At 41.0% G+C, this 22,957-nt stretch overlaps 2 protein-coding genes across 3 annotated transcripts; both read left to right on the plus strand.

Moving 5' to 3' along the window:
- The first annotated feature begins 2,362 nt into the window (after positions 1–2,362).
- On the plus strand, positions 2,363–8,823 carry LOC104319184 (alpha-1-antitrypsin). The gene is made up of 5 exons (XM_009920821.2): positions 2,363–2,583; positions 4,259–4,928; positions 6,478–6,748; positions 7,412–7,559; positions 8,550–8,823. Exons 2-5 carry the CDS (start codon positions 4,271–4,273, stop codon positions 8,739–8,741), a joined length of 1,269 nt encoding a protein of 422 aa, XP_009919123.2. The 5' UTR covers positions 2,363–2,583; positions 4,259–4,270; the 3' UTR covers positions 8,742–8,823.
- Positions 8,824–15,480: 6,657 nt separating this feature from the next.
- Positions 15,481–21,791, plus strand: LOC104319183 (alpha-1-antitrypsin). Of its 2 annotated transcripts, none has more exons than XM_009920820.2 (5): positions 15,481–15,731; positions 17,413–18,084; positions 18,768–19,038; positions 19,602–19,749; positions 21,466–21,791. In XM_009920820.2, exons 2-5 carry the CDS (start codon positions 17,430–17,432, stop codon positions 21,673–21,675), a joined length of 1,284 nt encoding a protein of 427 aa, XP_009919122.1. In that variant the 5' UTR covers positions 15,481–15,731; positions 17,413–17,429; the 3' UTR covers positions 21,676–21,791. The 2 variants fall into 2 exon arrangements, with proteins under 2 accessions (XP_009919122.1, XP_069639663.1); XM_069783562.1 differs by lacking the exon at positions 15,481–15,731 and adding an exon at positions 16,530–16,548.
- Positions 21,792–22,957: the final 1,166 nt, after the last annotated feature.

The raw sequence follows: 22,957 nt of genomic DNA on the forward strand, positions 1-22,957 counted from the left end.
GATATTCTGGAGCGGGGTGGCTGTGTCTGCTCTGCAAGCACTTGGTCCAAGTCTTCCCTTGGCCAAGGCTGACATTCTGCTGCCTTGAGACATTGCCATTTTTTGTTTTGCTTTGCTTTTCTTTCAGAGTGCCCAAAATAACAGGTGAGTTATGTAACAGCCTCAGAAAATGTTTGTGGAATGATGCTAAGGGTGGGCATTGCATTCAGCAGGGCATGGCTGGGGCTGCCTGAGGTTGTAAAGCTTGCAGAACATTTGCTGATGAAAGCAGCTAGGCAGCTCATACCAGAGACACTTGGAGTAAAATACCATGAGTACAGTCACATGGTCAGGAATGAACTTAGGTGTAAATCAAAGTGGCAGTGTAGGCACATTTTGCAGATTACTCTCTCCAGAAGCAGGCCCTGTGGTGGACCAGCTGTTGCTTACAGAACCTCTGCTGACCTCCCTGGTAGGACAAAGGACCTCCTCTTCAAGCCACCACCTCATGAAAACACTGATAATTGAAGCAGAGACAGATTTTGAAAGAGTTTCAAAGTCAATCTATATTGACTTTCAACAAGAGAATAATACAGATGAATGTCTGAACAGTGAAAACGTTTGCATTTGTTTCTCTGCCAGTTTTCTCACTGTACTGAGGCATGCTTTGGTTTGCCTCAGTCATGCAGGGAATCCAGAATTATCCCCAACCCTTGCATACAACTCTTCTTTACAGAACTGAGTCTCTCTCCTGCTGCCTTGCTCTTCAGCTGGCTGTGCAACTGCACAGTGGACTTTACTGCCCAGGCTTCCACTTCTGATGTGACTAAACCAAGGCTCAAAGAAAGCCTCTGAGTGTGGGACTGTTTCTGAACTGATGCCAAGTTCATTTTGAGGGAGAAAAAAAGGGGTGGCACGTTACTTACCCCTTCTGCTCTGCTTTTCATAGAACAGAAAGTTAGCTTGGTTTAGCATGTTGTAGCAGGTGTCCAAGCTGCATGGTCAGGAAACTAAAGCCCCAAGGCAGGCCACAACAGACCTCAGGAGATGTTTTAGCACTTGTGTCGTTAGCTAGCAATAAGCTAGGAAGGTAGATCTCATAGAACATCTGCTCATGGCCATGGACCTCTTCTCTCCAAAGTGCGTTTGCCTATGGCAATTATGCATGTTTGGGGCCAGCAAAGATTAAAGCCATCTGGCCCTGTGATCACTGACTTCTACCTTCTCTGCATGGCTACATGTGGATGGAAAATAGTTTCATCAGCATTTATCTGCATCCTCAGATAATTTTGGTTTGATCCATGTAGTGTTTAACAGGAGCATAAATTCTTAATACTGCTCAGCTGTATGACTAAAGGAGCAGCACAGAACAGCCAAAGGCCTGACTGTCTTGGAACACTGTGAGCATTTCACTCCTGTTTCCTGAAAGACTGCATTTATGCAATCAAGCATTCTAGCTTATACAGCCACTTAATTCAAATGCAGCGGTTTTGTGGCTAGCAAAAGAGAACAGTCTGCTCCATGAACCCTCACCTGACCTACACAAGGGCTCCAGGGGACAGCAGCAACTGGTACTCTAGTAAGAAAAAATACAAATTCAAACCCAAAGTACTTAACAGCAAACTTTGGCTATATCTAAAATGAGCATGCAGAGTTCAGCTATATTCTGGAAAAAAAGAAAAAGAAAAAAAAAAGCCGAGGCTGTAGATACTGTGCAAGGAACCTAGCTGTGACTGGGTTACTCTCTTCTCTTATTTGCTATTCTTTGGGAGATTTGGAACGGTGCCTTGGTTTACTGTTTATATATGTTACAACAGTTGCATTTGTTCAGTATCATGTTTGGGCACTCGCAGTGATGGCACACATATTTTATACAGCTTTTTCAAGTGCTAAAGTCTACATTAAGTACCTTTCAGATCTTGATATATTAGGTGGTCCTTAACAGAGATAGAAAGTATTATTAGGTTGAAAGTATTATTAGGTTGTGAGGAGACACTGTGTCTGAAAGATTACCATTCAATATACAGCTAAAATTCACCATTCTTACCTGAATGAATGAGGTACCCTTTTCATTACTGAGGCCAAGAGGACTCATTGTCTTCTTAACAGTGACCAGTGGGGTCTCTCCTGTGTAGAAATAAAAGATGAGATGTTGACACTTAAGTGGAGTCCTGTAGGCTGGTGCTCACAGGTGCTCCCTGCAGCTCCCTTACCCTGACCATGGCCTTCAGAGCTTAGTGCTGGGCAAATTTGTGTGCCTCCAGATGACCAGATATCTCCATCTCAGGTAGTGTATAGGGCAAAGCAGCTGACCTTGGCACAGAAATATTTCCAATAAATATTTGCTTGGGAGTTGCATACCCTTTGGGATGTAACACTCCACTCTACTGACCAGCTGGGCGCCGTGGTCTTTGCTCTGTTTGGAGTGATGTGGACACATGCATACGATGTCCAAGAAAACTAGCTTCATCAGCATTCAGCTTTGTCCTTCTAGGTAATATGTATTTGAAACCATGTAATGTTTAACAGAGGAAAACAGCAGTATGAGTAAAGCAGCAAGAAACAGTACAACCCATACAAGAGCAAGACCCTTCTGAATGTAATGTAAGTACCCAGTTATCTTTACCTTAATGATTTTGATGCAACTGTATGGCATTTAGCTAGTGAGTCATGAAGCACATCTGCTTTCAAGGGTGAAACCTCATTTCTAAACATTCAAATGATAGCAGAACTTAATTTCAAGAAATATTGAATAGCAAATTGTGGTGATACATTATAGCAGCTCCACAGAGTATAACTCTGCTCTGAATGTTTATCCCCAATAGCTCTTTCACTTCTAGAAGCAATCTGTTTCATTAACTAGGGGGAAGTATTCTAACTTCCCATCTGTCAATCTTATTTTTTATCATTACTAATGTTCCGTAAAGCTTACAACCACATAACCGAAACGAAGATGAATGAGCTGTCTTACACCAACACGGTCCAGACAGAATTCACAAATTGATTTTGCTATGCCAACCTACCCTGTAAGTCCTGATTTACTCAGATGTCACAGAGCAAAGCCGTGGAGGGACAAACTGGCTGCTTTTCAGTCAAATCTTAGTGGTCAGAGTGCTGACACAAGGTGGGGGAAATCCCAATAAACGTCTTATCTGCTCTGCTGGGCCCATGTCTCTGAGTACCTTTGCCATTGGCTGGGGAGTGAGCAGGTAACTCCTGTGATCTTCTTCCTTGAAGCTGTTCTGCTTCAAGTAGGACATTAGGTGAAGGCTATTTGGAGTTGCTCTTCTAGTCATTAGTACAATTTTTAATTTGAATAGCTCTGTTTTCTGACAGGTTAAACATCAGAGATGCTACAAATCATCTCAACATGTTCTTGGTCTAACCTGTTAAAGAGAAAGCAATAAACAAACACAAAAAATTGCCACAGTTATCAGAAATGGCCAAGATGCCATGATCTAGTCTCTTTGCTGAGCACTACTCTGGCCACGGGGCTATTTTCCTTAGGAAAGGAGGCTTTCCTGCTGATACAAAGTTTGGAAAGACAGGAGGGGCCAAGCCCACACCACCGACCTCACCCTCCCATGACCAGGATGGGAGAGGTACACACAGAGAGGAATCCATCTGGAAGACATGTGTTGCATGAGTGGCTGTTTAAAATAAAGCAACATATTCTGATCTAATCAGGTATTGAAGCAGAAGATTTTTACCAGCTCTCTTGTTATTAGTCACTTTGTATATTAAAATGAGTCAGGAATGAGAGAAAGAATACCACTCTGAGTGCTGCAATCTTGTATTGTTTTCCGTTGACATAGCACTGTCATTTGACGTAAGCCTCTTTCAATCACTAATAGCTTAATAATACTGAGAGTTCTTGGAGATAAACATAAAAGAATTAAGAGCCGCTCCTGATGTGCTGCCTCACCATAAAATGGATTTACACAGAGACAAAAAAAAAACCCAAACCCAGCACCTTTTCACTTGTTCTCTCCCTCTGACTCTTTTTTTTTCTTTAATACTCACATGTTTTTCTCCAGTAAGAAGGGACTTCTGTAGCTGGAGTAAAGCAGAACTGAAGTAGGCAGCAATGGATAGGAATTACAGATAAACTCAGAAGCACAAGGATTTAAAAAAATATTTCCATAGTAAAGGAGCATGTCAGGAGATAACAGCGATTACCAGGTAACTGTTAAAGGTAGTAGCAGATAGAAATAAAAGGTAAGATGTTGACACAGCTGACCTCCAGCACACAAGACCATTTTGTTCTTTGTCCACACAGTAGCTGTGAAGGATGATGAAGGCCACCCTCCTGCTGTGCTTGCTGGTGGCCATGCTTCACCTCAATGTCCACAGCCTGACCCAGAGTGACCACCACAATGACGAGCCCAGGGCAACTGACCCCCAGGAGAAGCATCTGTATGAGGGAGATCCTCTTGGGTCCTGCCAACAGATAGTCCCCAGCAACACAGATTTTGCCTTCCGGTTTTACAGGCAAGCAACCACCCAAGAACCTGGCAAGAACGTTTTCTTTTCCCCAGTCAGCATCTCCACCGCCTTTGCCCTCCTGGCCCTGGGCTCCAGAGCCACCAGCCAGGCTCAAGTACTGGAAGCACTGGCCTTTAATCTCACCAACACCCGGGAGGAGGAGATACACGACGGCTTTCATCATCTCCTCCTCTTGCTGAACCGCCCTGGCAGCCAGGTGCAACTGAGCATGGGGAATGCCCTGTTCATGGACAAACAGCTGAAGCCACTGAAAACATTTCTGAAGGACATAAAAAAACTGTACAAAGGAAAAATTGTTTCTACTAACTTCCAGAATTCCACTGAAGCTAAAAAAGAGATCAACGATCATGTAAAGAACAAAACCCATGGGAATATAAACCAAATACTTAAAGACCTTGATCCAAACACTCTAATGGTAATTGTTAACTACATTTATTTCAAAGGTAAGTTACATAGGTGTTACTTACTGCAGTTACCTCACTTTAACCTGTACTGAAACGAATACCCCAGATTATTTCTGAATTATTTTTAGAAGAAAGGCCAGTATTAAGATTAGGCTATTATGATAAGGGACATTGAAAGTTCTCATGCTTTGAAAGCTCTTCCATATCTAAATTTTTCTAGCACATGTTTAGGCTCCTAAGCATAAAAATTCATTTATTTGCAATCTTCAAGTTTTAGGGAATTGCCAGAGCACAACAGATTTATGCTTTTGTAAATTTTTCTGTCAGACTTTATCTAATTATTTAAAAAATTACAATGTTTTCACAAGTTGTATGAAGTAGAAAAATAAATTCCAAAGATGCAGATTAACAAAAATTGCCAAACACTTTAATTTACTTACAGTCCATGCCTATTAAATGGATAGGTGTCTCTGGAGTTGGAGCCTAAATGTTCTACAGCTTGTCATCACATTATACATATCCCAAGAGGTACTTGTGAATGCACTGCTTTGGCAATGATTAACTTCCTCTTAGATGTTATTTCCATTTGTAGCAGCATGCAGGACATACATGAAAATTACCACCCAGAAAAGCATGTTTGGAAATAGATGATCTTTCAGCAAAACAGATTTTATTTCAAGTACTTCATTAAATTTGGGTATCCTAGCCTCACGTGCCCTAGTCTGAGGCATTTCTTTATGATACCAGAGTATACTTTTTTTTACTAGGGGGGGCAGGAAGGAAAGTTCAAACTTATAAAGTAACCAGAGTACGGTGGAGTTTACATTCCATTATTTATTTTTCAATTTTTACGGTGGAGTTTACATTCCATTATTTATTTTTCAATTTTATCTTATTTCTATTTAATATTAAAAAAAGAGAACATACTTACAGAATGGCAAGGTGTGCCATTTGTATTTGTATTTGTTCAGTGAATGACCTGATTTAATACAAAACAAAATACCATAGAAAAATCAGTTGAATAAACATCAAGAGAAAACCATTTTGAAGATTAAAGCTCTTGAAGCCCTATTCCATTTACTGTAATGCAGTTATGATCAGGCCCAAAAGTTCGGGTTGCTCTTGCATGTAAGCTTATCCTTAGTGTTACAAGATGAAGAACATATGAAAAAGCATGGAAGGAGCTTAACATGCTACCTTTTAAAAGGCAGACATCTGCTGTGGAACTTGCTTTACAAGCAATGTTCTGAAACCAGAAAGTAACTTGTTAGATCCTGGTCAGCTTTCATTTTCTTCAAATATAATGTAAGGTAATATGATGAAGTTACTTCATTTAATTTATCTGACTTGTATGACACCTTTCTAAGTCCATAAGAAATTTAACCTGGGATATTTAGTTGTTACTGGACACAGTACAGCAAAGATGACAAGGAACAAGATCTTTAATAAACTTGGAATACATTTGATCTTCAAGTATGAGTGTAAATCTTCAGATATGGGTTTATCTGGTGTACATTAGTCTGGGCTATATTAATATATCCTCCTTGAAGTAAGCATTTGATTGCATTCTTTCTCTTCTGTTTTTAAGCCTACTGGGAAAATCCTTTCAGTATCAAGGGGACTCGCAATGATTATTTCCATGTGAATGCAAAGACCTCAGTTGAAGTGAAGATGATGACTCGAGATGGATTTTATAAAACATACTCTGACCAGAAGCTGTCTTGCAAGGTGGTGCAGATTCCTTACAAGGGAGATGTTGCAGCACTGTTTATTCTGCCCAATGAAGGAAAAATGAAACAGTTGGAAGATGCCCTGACAAAAGACACTTTGTCTAAATGGGAAAAATCACTTGAAAGACGGTAAATATGGAGTTCTGATTTGATGATTCAGGGTAGTCAGAATCCAGTCTGAATGCTATGATCAGGTTTTACAGTTACTAGCCTTTGCTGTTGATTGGAGATTTAAGCAATGGAATAGGTATAAAGGGACAAACCAAATGATTTAATGATTTGATACTTTCAGCAAAAGTTACAATCAGCATTGCCTTGTGATGAGGGAAGAGATCTGTGAGCTGGGTAATTTAATTCCTCCTCCCCCCCCCCCATTTTCTAGTTCATGTTAAGTGTTTCCATTGCCCTTGTCTCAAGCACAATGTGTTAAGAGTGGTAATACTGCGACATAGCAATCAGATCCCTCAGAAGGAATGGGGGATGTGAATTCCAAAAGAAAAACCTGCAAGACTAGAAGGAGAATGTAAACTTAGTCCTAAAAATGCTGGCACCACCGCTTCTTGCTCTACCATCAAGTGACTGTGTTGCAGAATCATACAAGAAAACGCAGCTGATGTCGTTCTCCTTTCCCATTCTCCAGATCATCATCTTCCCATCTTCTTTTTGTTGCCATCTTTTTCAGATTAAAAGACTAACATGTTAGCACAGAAGAACCACCAGCAAGTTGGGAGTCTTCAGTCCAAGGCATGCTTTGATTGCAATAACTACCATAATTTTCTTTTGAATTAACAGGAGAATAGAAGTGTATATTCCAAAACTATCAATTTCAGGCACCTATGACTTAAAGAAGATGTTCATGAATCTGGGTGTAACTGATGTGTTTTCTGACCGGGCTGATCTGTCTGGAATCACAGGGAGGCTTGATGTGAAGGTTTCAAAAGTAAGTTTGTCAGCAGAAGCAATGGTCTATGGATTCAACACCCAATTGTCTTGCCCTAAGCTAAGTAGTGAAATTTTACTTATTGCTAGGCCTGGCTGATACTCTGAGCTAGAACATTTAGCTGGTAAAGTAAGTTCAGACTTTCTCAAACTTCTCCAAGATCTGGAGATAAGGGTACCGTCTTTGGACTGACAGGCAAAGGTTGGGTGGGGTATAGCATTTGTCCCAGAAACTAAACACAGTCCAGTTTCTGCACGTGAAAGGAGTGCCCACGGATATCTGTACTGGGGATGCCTGGCATCAGCATATTTAGCAGAACAGTGGCCTTTTTTCTAATATGTGCATTCTATAATTTTAAAGGATTTTAAAACTTCTGCTGCCATTGAATGCCCTGATGAGTGCTAATCATGTAAGATGGACCAGACTTGAGGAAAACATCCCGTTTCTGAAAATAACGTGAAGAGAAACATAAAGTGAAGAGAAAGATTAGCATTCTTACAGCCATTCTGAAAGCAGCAATTACAATGTTCTAACATTTTGGGGCTAGTAAAAAAAAAGATTAAAATTGCCGAACAATAATTTTTTAAAAGAAATTGGTATCAAGGTTGAATTTCTACTGGCTAAACTATAACGCACATGCTGTTAGGGAAACATACAGAGCAGTTCTGGAGCCCAACTTCCTTTCCCTCTGAAATTGTCATTCCTTGTGAATTTGCTTGAATATTCTACTTTCAACTAATTCCACAAGGTGTGCAGTCCCTAAGGTCTGTGTTGGATATACTTGTGTTGAGGAACTCTAAATGTGAGAATACTTGCTTATTGAGACAACATTGCTAAAAAAACCACCATGGGCTATAGTGGCCTTATTTCTGGTTCCTGGCCTACCAGCCATTTTTATGAAAGGCAGTAGCTGAATTAACCTAGTGCTAATTTTAATCATTTCACACCTCATACTCCAGATACGTTAATTCTTGCTCTATTTCATTGTAGGCTGCTCACAAGGCCCTGCTGAAGATCCACGAGAATGGCACAGAGGCTGCAGCAGTCACTGGCACAGATTTTCTTCCACATTCTGTTCCTCCTGCTGTTAAATTCAACCGTCCATTTTTGCTGTTGATTGTTGATCAATATACTCAGAGCATTCTCTTCATGGGAAAAATTGTAAATCCAACTGAAAAATGACTGGTCAGTGGCTGGTCTTAGTGATTTGAATTGCATTCTTCATGCTATTATAGTTCAATGTGATTAAAATTATATCAAAACAGTTACTAACAATTTTCTTTTTCCAAAGAAACAAGACAAGAATGTGGTCATTCTTAAGAACACTGTTCTTGCTTCCTCCTCCAGCAGAAAGTAACCACTGAGATACACCTATTCGTGAATAATGAAGAGTTTTATAAATCAGCCTTTTAATGACCAGTGTATGCCATCTTTGAAAAAACAGGTAAGTATCCAGCTGAGAGAATCAGTTTAAAACATTTTAAGTAAATAAAGATTGAACAAAGAGGCCACTCCTGACTTGTGGGTAGAAAGGATGGAAAATGCTGAGGTTTGCTCCAGCTGCTGCCAGCTCTCACCAGGTCCTGGTGCTGGAGGGCTGACGTGGAAATTTAACATACAAACTCAATCCACTCAGGGATATCTTAGTTCTTCTCTTCCACATGGGTGTCAATGATAGAGAAAGGTCATGTTGTATTTCCATGAGAAAATGATTTCTCACCTCTCTGAGGATGCCTGTGCCAATTTGACATCTCCCTCCTAATGCAGCCTTATGGATCCAAGGCAGTGTCAAAATCCAGAACCAAGGCTTGGCACTTGTGAGGATCTGGAGCACCAAGAAAAGGGATGTATGCTGACAGAAACACAGCCACTCTGGTGTGGTGTCAGCCTGACTCCCTCCTTGTTCCATTCTGAGGAATCAACAGCAGATATTCAACAGTGGTAAATGTATTTAACAGTGATCAGGGGTAGAGCAGAATAGACTTAGGTTAAAAAAACCCAGATCCTTCTCAGCATGTTGAACCTCATACAGTTTCTTTAAAAATATCATGTTAAGTGATCAGGAGTTTAATTTTTTAAATCAGAAGTTTGAGTCTGTAGGGTCATGAAGGCAATTTGATAATAAAGCAGTTAGTACCCAAGAAGGAGCTACTGTGTAGAGTCCAGCCTCTCCAAGGCAACTGTTACGTGCCCATGCCAGTCTGTGCAGTTATAGCATTTGCCTTGGGTACAGAATATTCAGGAATATTCATGTTCAGATCCCTCCCTTTCCTGAAGGCAGACAATCCCATACCTCCAACATCCTAAACTCCAGGCTGGTCAGGCTGATCCCTGTGAAAGGAGAGCTAGCATTGGACCTGGAGTGTTGGTAAGGATATTTGCCTGGAAGATGGAAATCCAGGTCTGCCCTTCCCTGGATGGAGAATGGGTTTGGCAGATAAATCCTGACGAATTCTCTGCAAACTACACTGTTGAGTGGGTGGTGGCTGAAGCAATGATATCTTGTGACATTGGTAGGGCTTCTAGGAAAAGGAAGGCATAGCTTCAAATCACACATTGGGGAAGTCAGTCACTTTCAGACCAGGCCTAGGCACTTCCTTTGAAGGTCAAGTCTTTTGCCATACTCTCATTTGTGACATTCACAGCCGATGGCATCCACTCAAATTGTGTTGGCTTCTTTGAGTCCCACTTTAATGTAGCAAACTCTCCACAAGCATCGTATGTGGAAGCAGTGGCTAAATCAGAGCTCGGGAACTTTTTAGTTGGCTAGACACCAAAAAGGTGCTACTGGCATTGCTTTATAGATTTAATCTTGTGTTTCATCAGCAAATAGAAGTTTAGAAGGGATGGGGTATGAATACCTGGAAGGGGTAAAACAAACATTGAGATTAGTTATATCCCCAGAGTTTACATCTATGCTAGTAAATAAAATGCTCCAAGGTCTGTTCTCTAGCCATGAGGTCAACTGGCTCACCACAGCTCATATCCATGTTGCTTAACTCTGACACTGCAAGACATCTGGGCTGCTTATTGGAAATATCCACTGGCCTGTGCTAACTGCAAAAAGATGCTTAGGACTTGTTCAGAAGAATCGTAGCTGGCATGAGCAATACCTCTGTCTGAAACTGTACTAAAAATGTAAGAATATGAGTGCCTGCAGGCTGATAGCCAGGCCTGTGCCGCAGCGCTGCTCAATGTGCTATTACAAACGGAGCCAGAGTGACCAACTGAGGGGGTGGGAAGCTGTCACTCTGTCATTCAGCCCTATAAGCTCCCCCTCTGATGGTAATCTGCCTTTTTTGAATGACACTAAGTTCCAGGTCATGCTGATAGGCCTTCACCCTCTGCTTCCCAAAAATGAGGGAACTGAGGACCCTTTGCCCTTCTGTGGAATAAGTTTAGGCAGTTCAGGAAACACCCTTCAAAACTACTGCAAGTCACAAACTGTGAGACTCCCATGTACTTCCCATGGATGTGCTTTGTTGTTTTCTTCTGATCAGACCTGTGCATTTGCTGTCACATTAACTGTGCTTGCTTATTTTCGAAAGGCTGCTCCTCATTAAGGGTTTGTGCCAGTCCTCAGATGATACAGCAATGCTTTGATGATGTTGATATCTGAAACACTTCACAGATGAGCACATAGAAACTATCATGAAGCGTAAAATATGAAAGTTTAATTCTATTACATTGTACTATAAATGAACTTAAATACAATTTAAAATGTGATACAATTTACTGTGGAGGCATAGCCACTGTCTATTGTCCATGTCCTACCCCAGTCTTTAAAAATATTGAAACCAAGAGTTTTATTATGAACCAGAAATTCTGTCACTGGTTTGGGGACCTGACAGTTTTTTGGCAGATGTGCAAACTGCTTGCTATGTACTGCCCTGACTCTGCAAACTGGAATGAGATGGCAGAAAAAGGCCATTGCAGAGTCTCCTTTGGCAGCTGGATCCCCCCACTGAGAAAGGCTCAGCACCCAAGGCCAATGTCATGCAGCTCTCCTTCCAACCACTGTGCAGGGGCAAGCAGAGATGGAGGCAATGAAGTGCACAGCTCCCCACTCCTTGAATCTGACAGTAATGTTAAATAAAGCAGACCATGACTGCAGTAATACCACTGCCAAACTAGTGCTGAATCAGAGAGATGTAACCAGATCCCCTGTGATCAATTCATTCTTGTAGACAGTGCCAGACCAAAGGGAAACTCATATTTTTTGATTGCTAAAAATTTTTAGAAATGGTTTTACTGACAGATCAGAAAGACAAATGTTGCTATAACCTGATAAAGTAATAACTATAGAAGGTCTCAAAGGGCCAGATGGGATGAATTTAGGAATTGTTTCTGGCATGGTACCCAGATGTGAAATCTATTTACAATTAGATCAAGAAACCTTGAATTGGCTTTACTTTTTCTTTACCCATGACTGCATGCAATGCTCCTTTGCTGCACTTGAGCCTGTTGTCCCCGGCTGTCAACAGTCCAGTGGCCACAAGCAGAACAAGAAAACTAAGCACCACAGGAGTAGCATCCTCACAAGGGAGATCCTTTTGGGTCCTGCCAATGGATAGTCCCCAGCAACATGGACTTTTCCTTCTGGTTTTACAGGCAAGTGACTGCCCAGGAACCTGGCAAGAGCATTTTCTTCTCACAGGTCAGCATCCCCGCTGCTTTTGCCCTCCTGGCCCTGGGCTCCAGAGCCACGAGCCAGGCTCAGGTGCTGGAAGGGCTTGCCTTTCACCTCACCGACACTCAGGAGGACCCACCACTTTCCTTTTCTGTTATTTATTTTAATTCTGGGAGTTATACACGTCATCTCTAAGTTCTTGTACCATTATACTTAATTAAGGTTTTTGGTCTGTAGTCTTAATAACTTGAGTTTGATGTATCTTTTGGAAAAAGAAATTCAAGCTAAGATTCAATCCAAGAGCAAAATTTTGGTCTTGCAGTCAGTCAACTATTACTTATTTTTTCCCCTTTTTTATTCTAGTGATTTTTAAATAACTTATAACAACTAGTTTTGAAAAGCCTTGGCAGTGTCAAGCAGGTCTACAATTCCAGTGTCTTCATCTGGGAACTTTATAGAAAATATATCAGTAAAACCTGAGATGAGCTCTCAGTGAGAGATTACCCATCTTGAACATTAAAATGCTGGCTGATTGACTCCAATGGAATTCACATCAGGCCTTAAATGCTTGTATGCTCTTGGAAACACATTTTCTTTCAGTGCTAGGAGATTAGGTACAGACGAAGCAGAAAATTTAAAATATTGTTTTCTGCAAACTGATGAAAGTGATCATCTGAGGTGAAAAGTCTGTTATGAGAAAAGGAACCACACCCTGGTAATAAAAGAACTTTATTTCCTTCTGAGATGTAACACAGAAGAAAATAATAAGATTATTTGATCCTGTTTATACAGCTTTCATCTAGCAAACTATAAGTTCATATGAAATTTTAGTTCAGAGATTCCTATTGCATTGGTGAAAGAGGCTGAAAACAAAGCAAAAAAGAATAGTTTCTATTTGCAGTTCTGTCACAGACTTTTTGCTTAGCCTTCAGCTTTTTTCTTTCTGTCAGTCATGCGTTTTTTTGAAGTGGAGCCAGAATAACTTTCCTTATCTGAGGAGAAAAGGATGAGTATTTGTAAGACATGGACATCATAGTTGGGCTGCCCTTTACAGAAATGGATAAAAATACAGAGAGGATTTGATTTTTATTCTAGTTACAGAAATTTTGCAGTGATGCCAATCTTCTGATTTTAATGGAGTTATTTATGTCAATAAGTTTATTTATATGAAATTTTGCAGACAGACCTTCAGTGATACATCTTTATAAGGCAACAAGAAATGGCTGCATGAGGATTTATCATGCAAAGCTCACATTTCTCTTGCTCAATCCTTATCATCTTGCTGATGTTTTGTTTCCACAGTGAGAAATCCTTTGCCCTGGAAAACCCAGAAATATAACTTGCAAAGCTGGCATATAATAACCTGACAACCAAGTAGGAACAGGAGTAAGTTAATGATATGGGATGAAACTCCTCCTGTAAGGAGGAACCAAGACATATTGCGTAACTGAGCAGGGTCACTGGCAGACAGTAGTGAAAGAGATAATTGAATTATTCCTTAATTCCTTCCATATAGACCATTATCAGGCCAATGGGAAAAGCACATCTGTCAGTCCTTTATATGACTTCCCTGGCTCCTGGAGCAGGAGTCCCTCTGTCCCAGCCACTGTTTATCTAGAAGCATCCAGCTCTGTACCCTCCTCTGTGAAATTCCCCTGGATGGATCTCCTTCCTGTGAAACTCTGCACAAACTTTACAGTTTAGCCTCACATTTCACAGTGACATCTGTTCTGGGGACACAGCCATTTGCACTAACAAACAGGAATGAGCAGAGAAGTAACAAACTGCTTTCCCCTCGCTGGGTTCTCACAGATGCTGCCATCTGGGAGGTGTGCTGGTGATACCCATGTGTGGTGATTCAGCCTCATATTCCACTGCATTCAACAAGAGGCACTCGTGTTTTCCAATAGTCTCTATTTCTGGCACCTATGACCTAAGGGAGATTTTCAAAGGAGTAGGTGTGACTGATGCATTCATTAACTATGCTGATCTATCTGGAATTGCTGAGAAGCTGATTGCTTTGAAGTTTGCAGAAAAAAATTGTCATTTGTGGGTTTGATGTAGCTGCTGGTCTTAACCTTGCCTAGGAAGAGACTTGGACGAGGGTCAGAGGAGCTGGTGCCTGGGAGTGGTGAGCAGGGACAGCAGCAACTTCCTACTCTCTCCCTGACATTCTGAGCGCTGCTGCTGCATGTCCTGGGAGAAAATGGAGGAATCACTGCAGAAACCCTGCTGTTCCCAGCAGTTCCTCCCTGAAAACAGTACCATCCTTCAGATGGTTAGCCAAGCATTAGGGCTGGGCTGAAAGATTTGTGCTATCTATGTAGGCAGGCCTAGACTTGAGAAAAATATCTTGTCTTTGCTAGATTTAAGCAACAGCATACTTGCTCCTGCTGAACCTTGGTCATTTTACATAATATTGCAATAAACTTTCTGGGTACTTGCACACATCATGAAAAAAAATATCTCTGTGGAAATACATTTTGACAAACTCTGCCTCTATCTTGTAGGAGATAGTAGCACTGTAGTGAGTAGATTCCTATGTGTAGATAGACTGTAGATTTAGCTGAGGTGAAATCATGTACATTCAATGGAAATAATTAGTCATTACTGATTGGGATGAGTGCCATGCATCTCATCCTTAAATAACCTTCTAAATAGCTAAATTGTGCCTATTTCTCTCAGCTCCCTCTGAGAGGGATCCCAGTGTAAGTCACATATAGCATATATATAAATCATGCCTATCCTATCTGTATGTAGCAAAGGGTTAAGAAGATCTCCTCTCTTCTCCCCAGCTAACATTTTGCCATGGTAATGATTGCCTGTTTCATTCTTCCATTTGTTTTCTTATTTTGGCTGTTTTTCAAGCCATGTTAATACTTTGCTTTTCACTTCAGTAGTTTCTAAAATACTCATCAAATGTTTCTTAAAAAGCTAACCAGTGCCTGCAACTATCCTTTATCTAATAATTTAACAAGCCCTTCAAATAATGCCAGTTAGGGCATACCTGCAGTGTGCGCTGCAGGGCAACATAGAGATACTGAGCTATTCCTGAACAAACTTGCTGCTGCCTTGGGTATTCAATTAGATGGCATCCTTGCATCAGGATAGCCCATGCAGAGAGTTCAGTGGGTCAGAGCATCCTTTTTATAAACAGACCTTGCTTCGGCCCTATCTTAGGTTCCAATTCTTCTAATATTCTTTCTTCTAAAGCTCTTTTACCACAGTTGGCCATTGGCCATTCCCATTGGCCAGACTACCTTGCAAAGCTCTTTTGCCCACAGTTTAGTTCAAGCCCAAGAGTAGCAAGGTCCCTGCTCTTTCTATCCCCTTAGAACCCTAGGTGCTGGCATCATTCTGCCTATATGACAGTAAAATAGACTTACAATGTTTGATGTCCAGAAAAAAATATCTTACTCAGTCTTTGCTTTGCAAATCAATCTTATTTGCTCTGTTTAATATTTACCAGTGGACGTAAACTTAATACCACCCAGCAGAACAAAGAATAGGGAAGAGGCACCGTGAAAGAGAGGTCCAACACTGTAAGTACTATATTATACTTTCTTAGAAGTCTTTGAATTCACTTGTCTGTGATCTCTGCCATTTATTGCACAATATTTAATTCTGAGATTAATTCATTGTGTGCAGTAATTGGAAATTATTTTAGCTTCTGGAAGCATATTCTAAATGTTGGAAGCAGGATTCAGTCAGTGATCCAGCTCTTACCTATAGTGGCAGGATGACTGGGAGATGAGGTCCAAAATGAGTACTCAACAGTCAATACTAAAGGGAAGAACAAGACCTTGTCTCTGCTCCCAGAGGAGCAAATATAGTTGCAATGTCCTGACTACTCCAGGCTGATGCTGGGCTACTAAGAGTAATGTCCCTGTACCTCCAGTGTGTTTAAAGACCAGGCTACTTGCAACCAAGTGGCCTCAATGGTAAATTAGTCTCTTTCAAAAGCAGATTTGGGGAATTATGAAAAGAGTACTTGCCAAACCAAAATGAACTACCTCCATTTAGAATGCCTTTTTTTTTCCAGAGTTGATGGTTTTATCCAGCATTTTAGACACACTGAGCACAGCTCCTGTACTCAGCACTTACACAGCTTATATCCTCAATATTTTATACTGGGCAGCCAGAAAAGGGGGAACCCAGAATTAACAACTCCCTGTGAAAAGTTTGATGTAAGACCTAAACCTGGCATTAGACACACAGCCTGAGGCAGACCCTGGGGTGGAAAACCTTGCTCCAGAATAAGTATACAGCTGCTATGAACAACATTCAGATTGTCTCTATTTTTCTGCAGGCCACTGCCTACTTCATGTTTTTGAGTTTCTGTCATTTGAGATAATTCAGGTGAGGCACCCTATGGAGAACATTCTTCTCCAGTATATTTCATGGTTCTTCCCCTGAAAAGGGCAGAAGAGAGACTGTGGGATTATGTAGTATTTGCTTATGTCAGTTAAAGGAAGAGGAAAGGTCATCAAATTGTGCATACACAGCAAGGCAGATTCCAATATAGCTTTTCCTAAGCTCTTGAGTCTTGGGCTTTGCAACCTTATGGATAGTTTATGTGCAATAGAGAGAGACAATAAACTTTCTCGATTTATCCTCAACTGCTGAAACATTTAAGGTAATGTTTTGAAATAATATAGTTCTTGAGTTTAGAGCTGCTACACAAGAGGCAGAAAGATATAAACAGTTTTAAGGGGTGAGCATTTAAATGGATTTCATTCACAGCTACAACCAACATTATCTCTGTATCACTGCAGTGCTTGAAAACCCAAGTCATAACAAGACCATGGGTACTACAGAAACAGATCAGCAAAAGTCAGTCTCTGTGCCAAAGTACTTACCAAATACATGGGGGCCAATAGGTGAACTCAGCCATGAACCCAAATGCACTTAGAAGTCCAATGAGGCCATGCTGGTCAGAAGCAAGAACTATTTCAGGCGTAATACCTCAAAAAAGCCTACACAACATCAATTCTTTCCTGGTGATATCACATTAATATCTTCCTTCCTTTGCTCATTGGTCAGAAACTGATAGAACTGACTAGAAATAGACTATCCAGGAGGCCAAGTAGAAGAGTATTTCTAAATAGAGCAGTAATAGTAAAGACTGACATCTGAAAATCATATCTAGAATACAAAAACTATTTTTATGCAGGAAAGAGAAAATTCTCTAGATCTAAAAGTTGCTCTATTATTTCTTAACAGAACTGTTCAGAAGGAAGATGAAGTCTGCATTGTGTTTGTGTTTGTTGCTTCTTGGACTTCAAGTCCAGGGTCAACATAGGTCCAACCTCCATCATGAACAGCAGGAACAAAAAATACCCCATTCCCCAGAAGACCATTCCCAGGCTGAAGATGAAAACTTGGCTCATGTCAAGATAGCCTCCAGCAACACTGACTTTGCATTTAGGTTTTACAAGCAGGTCAGAAAGGAAGCAAGCAACAAGAACATTTTCTTCTCTCCTTTGAGCATCTCCACTGCCTTTGCAATGCTCTCCCTGGGGGCCAGATCAAACACGCTTGGTCAGCTGCACAAAGGCCTTGCCTTCAACCTGACAGAGATAGAGGAGCAGGACATCCATGAGGGATTTCAGCGCATCCTCCAGCTGCTGAACGACCCTCACCGAGAAGTTCAGTTGAGCATGGGCAATGCGCTGTTCATAGACAATCGAATGAAACTGCTCCAAAAATTTTTGGATGATGTCACAAACTTTTATTATTCTGAAGCTATTTCTAGTAACTTCCAGAATTCTTCAGAGGCTATAAAGGAAATCAATAACTACATAGATACAAAAACCCATGGGAAAATTGTTCCTTTACTCAAGAAACTTTCTTCAGACACCAAGATGATTCTGGTTAACTACATTTTCTTTAAAGGTGAGTGACAAACGTGGGTAGTAGTTATACACATAAGCTCTGGAAGTCTTATCCAGATCTAAGAAATGTAACTTTCTTCACACTGTGAACCTATTCTATCATCTAATTTAAAATACGTCTTTCTACTTTTAAATGACAAAGGAAATATTTGAAAGCCAGGTATGAAGAATCATTTTCTGTATGAGTAAAAAAAAAAAAGAAAGAAAAAAAAAAAGAACCTGTAGAAGTACTGATCAATGTCATATCAATTTTAAGCCAGGTTCAGAGCTTAAAATATTCAGAAGTGATAAGGTTGCGAACTTATGATCATTTGTTGAAAGGCACAGGTGTTTGGCCATGCAGGATGTGGTCAAACATGGATGACACTTCTATGAAAGGAATAAGCCTGGAGCCTGTATAGTGGGAGTCTGTGGAAGTTTTACCATTGCCTTAGCAGGCAAAGGCTCATGCCTTTTCTATGGCAATCCTCAGCCTATATTTTTCTTGTGTGATTTTTATTAGAACCATTGAAATGATGTAAAGCTTCTTTTCATGTCCAATTAACAAGCATTCTTAAACTGAGACAGGCTTGTTGTTGCCTTTACACTTCAAATACAGTATTTTAAGTATCAGCTAATGTGACATGCCTTTATTAGTCTCTTTTTTCAGTTTATTCAATTCTATACTCATTCTTTTGTCAAAAGGCTACTGGGAAAAACCTTTCAAAAATTTGAACACCAGAGATGATGACTTCTTTTTGGATGCCAAGAATTCGGTTAAGGTCAAAATGATGCATCAAAAGGATGTCTTTAATATCCATAGGGATGAGAAGTTGTCTTGCTGGATAGTAGAAATCCCATACAAAGGAAATGCTGCTGCATTGTTTGTTCTGCCTGATGAAGGGATGATGAAGCAGGTGGAGGATGCTCTGCTAAAAGAAACAGTGTTTAACTGGATGCAATCACTTGAAGGAAGGTAATATTTTAACTGCTGCTTTGTTTAAATATTGAAGAGGCCATAACTACTTATCCAGGCAAAGAAAGTAAAGCTTAGGATGCCACAGTGAGTTGCTAAGTACAGCTCTGAGGAACAAGCATTGCATAGTTTCTTTAAATCAGACAAGGTATAGGGCAATTTTGTATCTAAGGGGAACCCTATCCTCAGTTCCCGCAGCCACAACAGTAGGAGTGTTACCAGCTGTGAGGATCCTGCACATGGGTACATTGCTCTCAGGAGGCCTGCCTTGAGTAGGAAGAATCCAGTTCAAAAGAAAATACAATTTCTTTTTCTCCAGTCTGGATGATAATTTCCAGCCAGTCACTTTCATAAACCAGCACTGTGGCCCTGCACCACTGATCAGACTGTGGCTGGTGGGAGAGGTACCTCAATTTCTGCTTCTCTAACATGAGATTTATTACTGTCTTAGAAAGCCAAGCCTTAGCTCCACGGGTATTTGGGATGGGTGTATACCTGCAACAGCTATTGCATCGAGGGATCTCGCACTAATAAACTCACACTTTTCTTTTTTTTTTGAAAAGAAACATCTACCTGGATCTTCCAAAATTCTCCATGTCTGGCTCCTATGATGTTAAGGGCCTGTTTCAGAAAATGGGTGTGACAGAGGCGTTCAGTAACCAGGCTGATTTCTCTGGAGTGGTAGAAAAAAAACCTCTGAGCGTTTCCAAAGTAAGTATGCAAACAGAGATGTCAATCAAGAGATTTGTCTGCCTCACTTACATGCAGGTTTTATCTCCACAAGTAGTCTGATCCCACTTCTGGAGTGTAGCCGTAGCTCAGTGATAGTAATAAAGGAAGGAGAAGATTAGGGATTAAATGGCTGTTGTTCCTACAGTTTAATATTAAATTGTTTACTGCATAGCGATCCTGCAATTTGGCTTGAAGGTCTCTGAAGAAGAAAACAGATCTAGAAAGAATAACAGGAATAATTTCACAAAAAGCTGGTGCAAAATAATTAATGCATGACAAGAGTCATAGTTATGACATAAGTTTGGGAATAGTCACTCTTATCCTATGTATACACCTTTCATTACCGCATTATCTGAGCACATCAGAATTTATATGGACAAAAGACTTGTGGGACAGGGATAGCCCTATTTCACAAACAAGAAACTGGCACACAGACAGGTAAAGGAATTTCCCCAGTGTCCCAGGGAATATATACCTTATGTCATGAGAAAAATGATCCTTCCCTTCTATTCTGCACTTGTGAGACCACCTCTGGAGTATTGCATCCAGTCTGGGGTTCCCCAGTGCAAGGGAGATGTGGACATACTGGAGCAGAATGAGTCCAGAGGAGGGTGAGCAGGATGGCTGCATGGCTGGAGCACAGGATGTATGAGGAGAGGCTGGGAGACCTGGAGTTGTTCATCCAGGAGATGGGAAGGTGAAGGGACGTTCTGAGTGCTGTCTACAGATACCTATTAGGAGGGTGCAGAGAACATGGGCCCAGGCTCTTCTTGCAGGTGCACAGTGACAGGAACAGAGACAATGCACACAAGACAGAAAATGGGAAATTCTCATCAGATATTATGAAAAAAAATTCAACATGAGGATGATCAAAAACTTGGATGGGTTACTTAGAGAGGCTATGAAATTTCCATCCTTAGAAATACTCAAATCCTGACTGAATGAGACCCTGAGCAACACTCAGTATAGGGTGGTTGGTTGCACTGGAAGATCTCTAGAGGTCCTTCAACCTATATTATTCAATGATTTTGTGATTCCTCACACTGAATTATTACATGTGTAAACACCTGTATTACAGATATAGGACAAGTGAATAGAGGAAGGGTAGCAGGACCTCATAAGAGGAATTTTCAGGTGCATTATGGACAATGAAGAAAAAACATGGAGGGCTGACCAAAGACAATTAAATAAGATCACATGAATTTAGAAATATGAATTTGCTATACCTACTACAGGTAGGTACTACCTACTTACAGCCCTGTAAAGTCAAGTCATATCAGTGGGCTGTGTTACAGAAACACACCCTATAAAGCTTGTCACTACTGTGTCTTTGCAGAGAGAATTTTTTTGCATACACAGAAGTTGATGCAAAATTAAAAACTTATTCTTCTGTGTTAAACATTAAGGACAAAATTTTACTCTGAGAACAACAGAACAGTAAATGTTCTTTATGCTGCTCAGGCCCTGCAAGCAGCCAAGTTTGACTCTGCCAGTGTGTTGAAAACTCTCTGTGAACTAGGAGCAAACTGCTTGTCTTGGAACAGCTAGACCTGAGTATCTTTTTCACACCTGTTCTACATTCATTCTGTACTTTCTTTTAAAAACTACCTTATCACAGAGTTAAAGCAAGCAAGTTTGTCCCCAGTTGCTTGTCACTTTTCTGCACCTTGATTTTAATCTTTGCTTTGCTTGCAGGCGATTCACAAGGCCGTGGTGGATGTCAGTGAAAACGGCACAGAAGCTGCTGCAGTGACCATGATAGAACTGACACTATTGTCTGCAAGGTTTCCTCCTCCTCCTCACATCAGATTCAACAGGCCCTTCCTGATGATGATTGTTGACAAAACCAGCCATGGCATCCTCTTCATGGGGAAAATTGTGAACCCAGCTGCTAAGGAAGACTAGGCCAGAGCACTTGTACTCCCCAGTGCAGAGAAGAGAGCTTGTGCACTTCCCAGGGACTTCTTTGCATAAAGGGCCTAGAATAGATCCCTAATTAGCAAACAAATAAATAAATATTACATGAAGTTATTATTCACTTATACCTAAACAGCTGGGGACAAGCATGAGTGGGCCATGTTTACAAAATGTCCCAGGCCAAATAGGCAGCCATGGGATCGTCAACCAACAAACATTTCCCTACATCACTGACATGGTTTAACCCCAGCCAGCAACCAATCACCACACAGCCACTCACTCACTTCCCCCCGCCCAGTGGGATGGTGGAGAAAATCAGAAGGAAAAAGGTAAAACTCGTGGGTTGAGGTAAGATCAGTTTAATAGAACAGAAAAGAAGAAACTAATAATGATAATAATAACAATAATAAAATGACAATAATACTAATAAAAGGATTGGAATATACAAAACAAGTGATGCACAATGCAATTGCTCACCACTCACCAACCAATTCCCAGTTAGTTTCCGAGTAGCGATCCCATCAGGCCAACTCCCCCCAGTTCATATACTAGGCATGACATCCATTGACATGGAATACCCCTTTGGCCACTTTGGGTCAGCTGCCCTGGCTGTGTCCCCTCCCAGCTTCTTGTGCCCCTCCAGCCTTCTTGCTGGCTGGGCATCAGAAGCTGAAAAATCCTTGACTTAGTCTAAATACTACTTAGCAACAACTGAAAACATCAGTGTGTTATCAACATTACTCTCATACTAAATCCAAAACATAACACTATACCAGCTACCAGAAAGAAATTTAACTCTATCCCACCTGAAATCAGGACACTCACTCACTCATCACCGGTGTGCCACGGTCCCTTGCATGCAGATAAACCTTTCTACTCCAGACTGAGAATGTCCCTATGTCTTCCATGTCCTGCATGTTGAGTCCTCAGCTCAGAAGCCATTCAGCTGAGAAACCATCCTTTCCCTCCCTCTCATTCCACTGTGAATCCCAAGAGAAGTCTCCTTCATCTTTGAAGTCGTTCCAGGGCTCAGTGGCCAAGAAGGGAAACAAACATAGACCTGTGAAACCTTTCCTGTCCTAGATGGTGGATGCTCCTGGGTCAACAAAAACCCTTTTCCTTCCAGCTTGACAACTGCCTCCTACCAGCTCCCAATCCCTTGACCCCATCTCCATCCCTCATTAGTCGCTCCAGAGTAAGGGGCCCAATTTTTCTGGCAGGGCAAGAATTTACCTTCTGTGACAGCTAAAGTTGCACATCACTGCACAGA

Source organism: Haliaeetus albicilla, chromosome 5 (genome assembly GCF_947461875.1).
Source record: "Haliaeetus albicilla chromosome 5, bHalAlb1.1, whole genome shotgun sequence".
Classification (NCBI taxonomy): Eukaryota; Metazoa; Chordata; class Aves; order Accipitriformes; family Accipitridae; genus Haliaeetus; species Haliaeetus albicilla.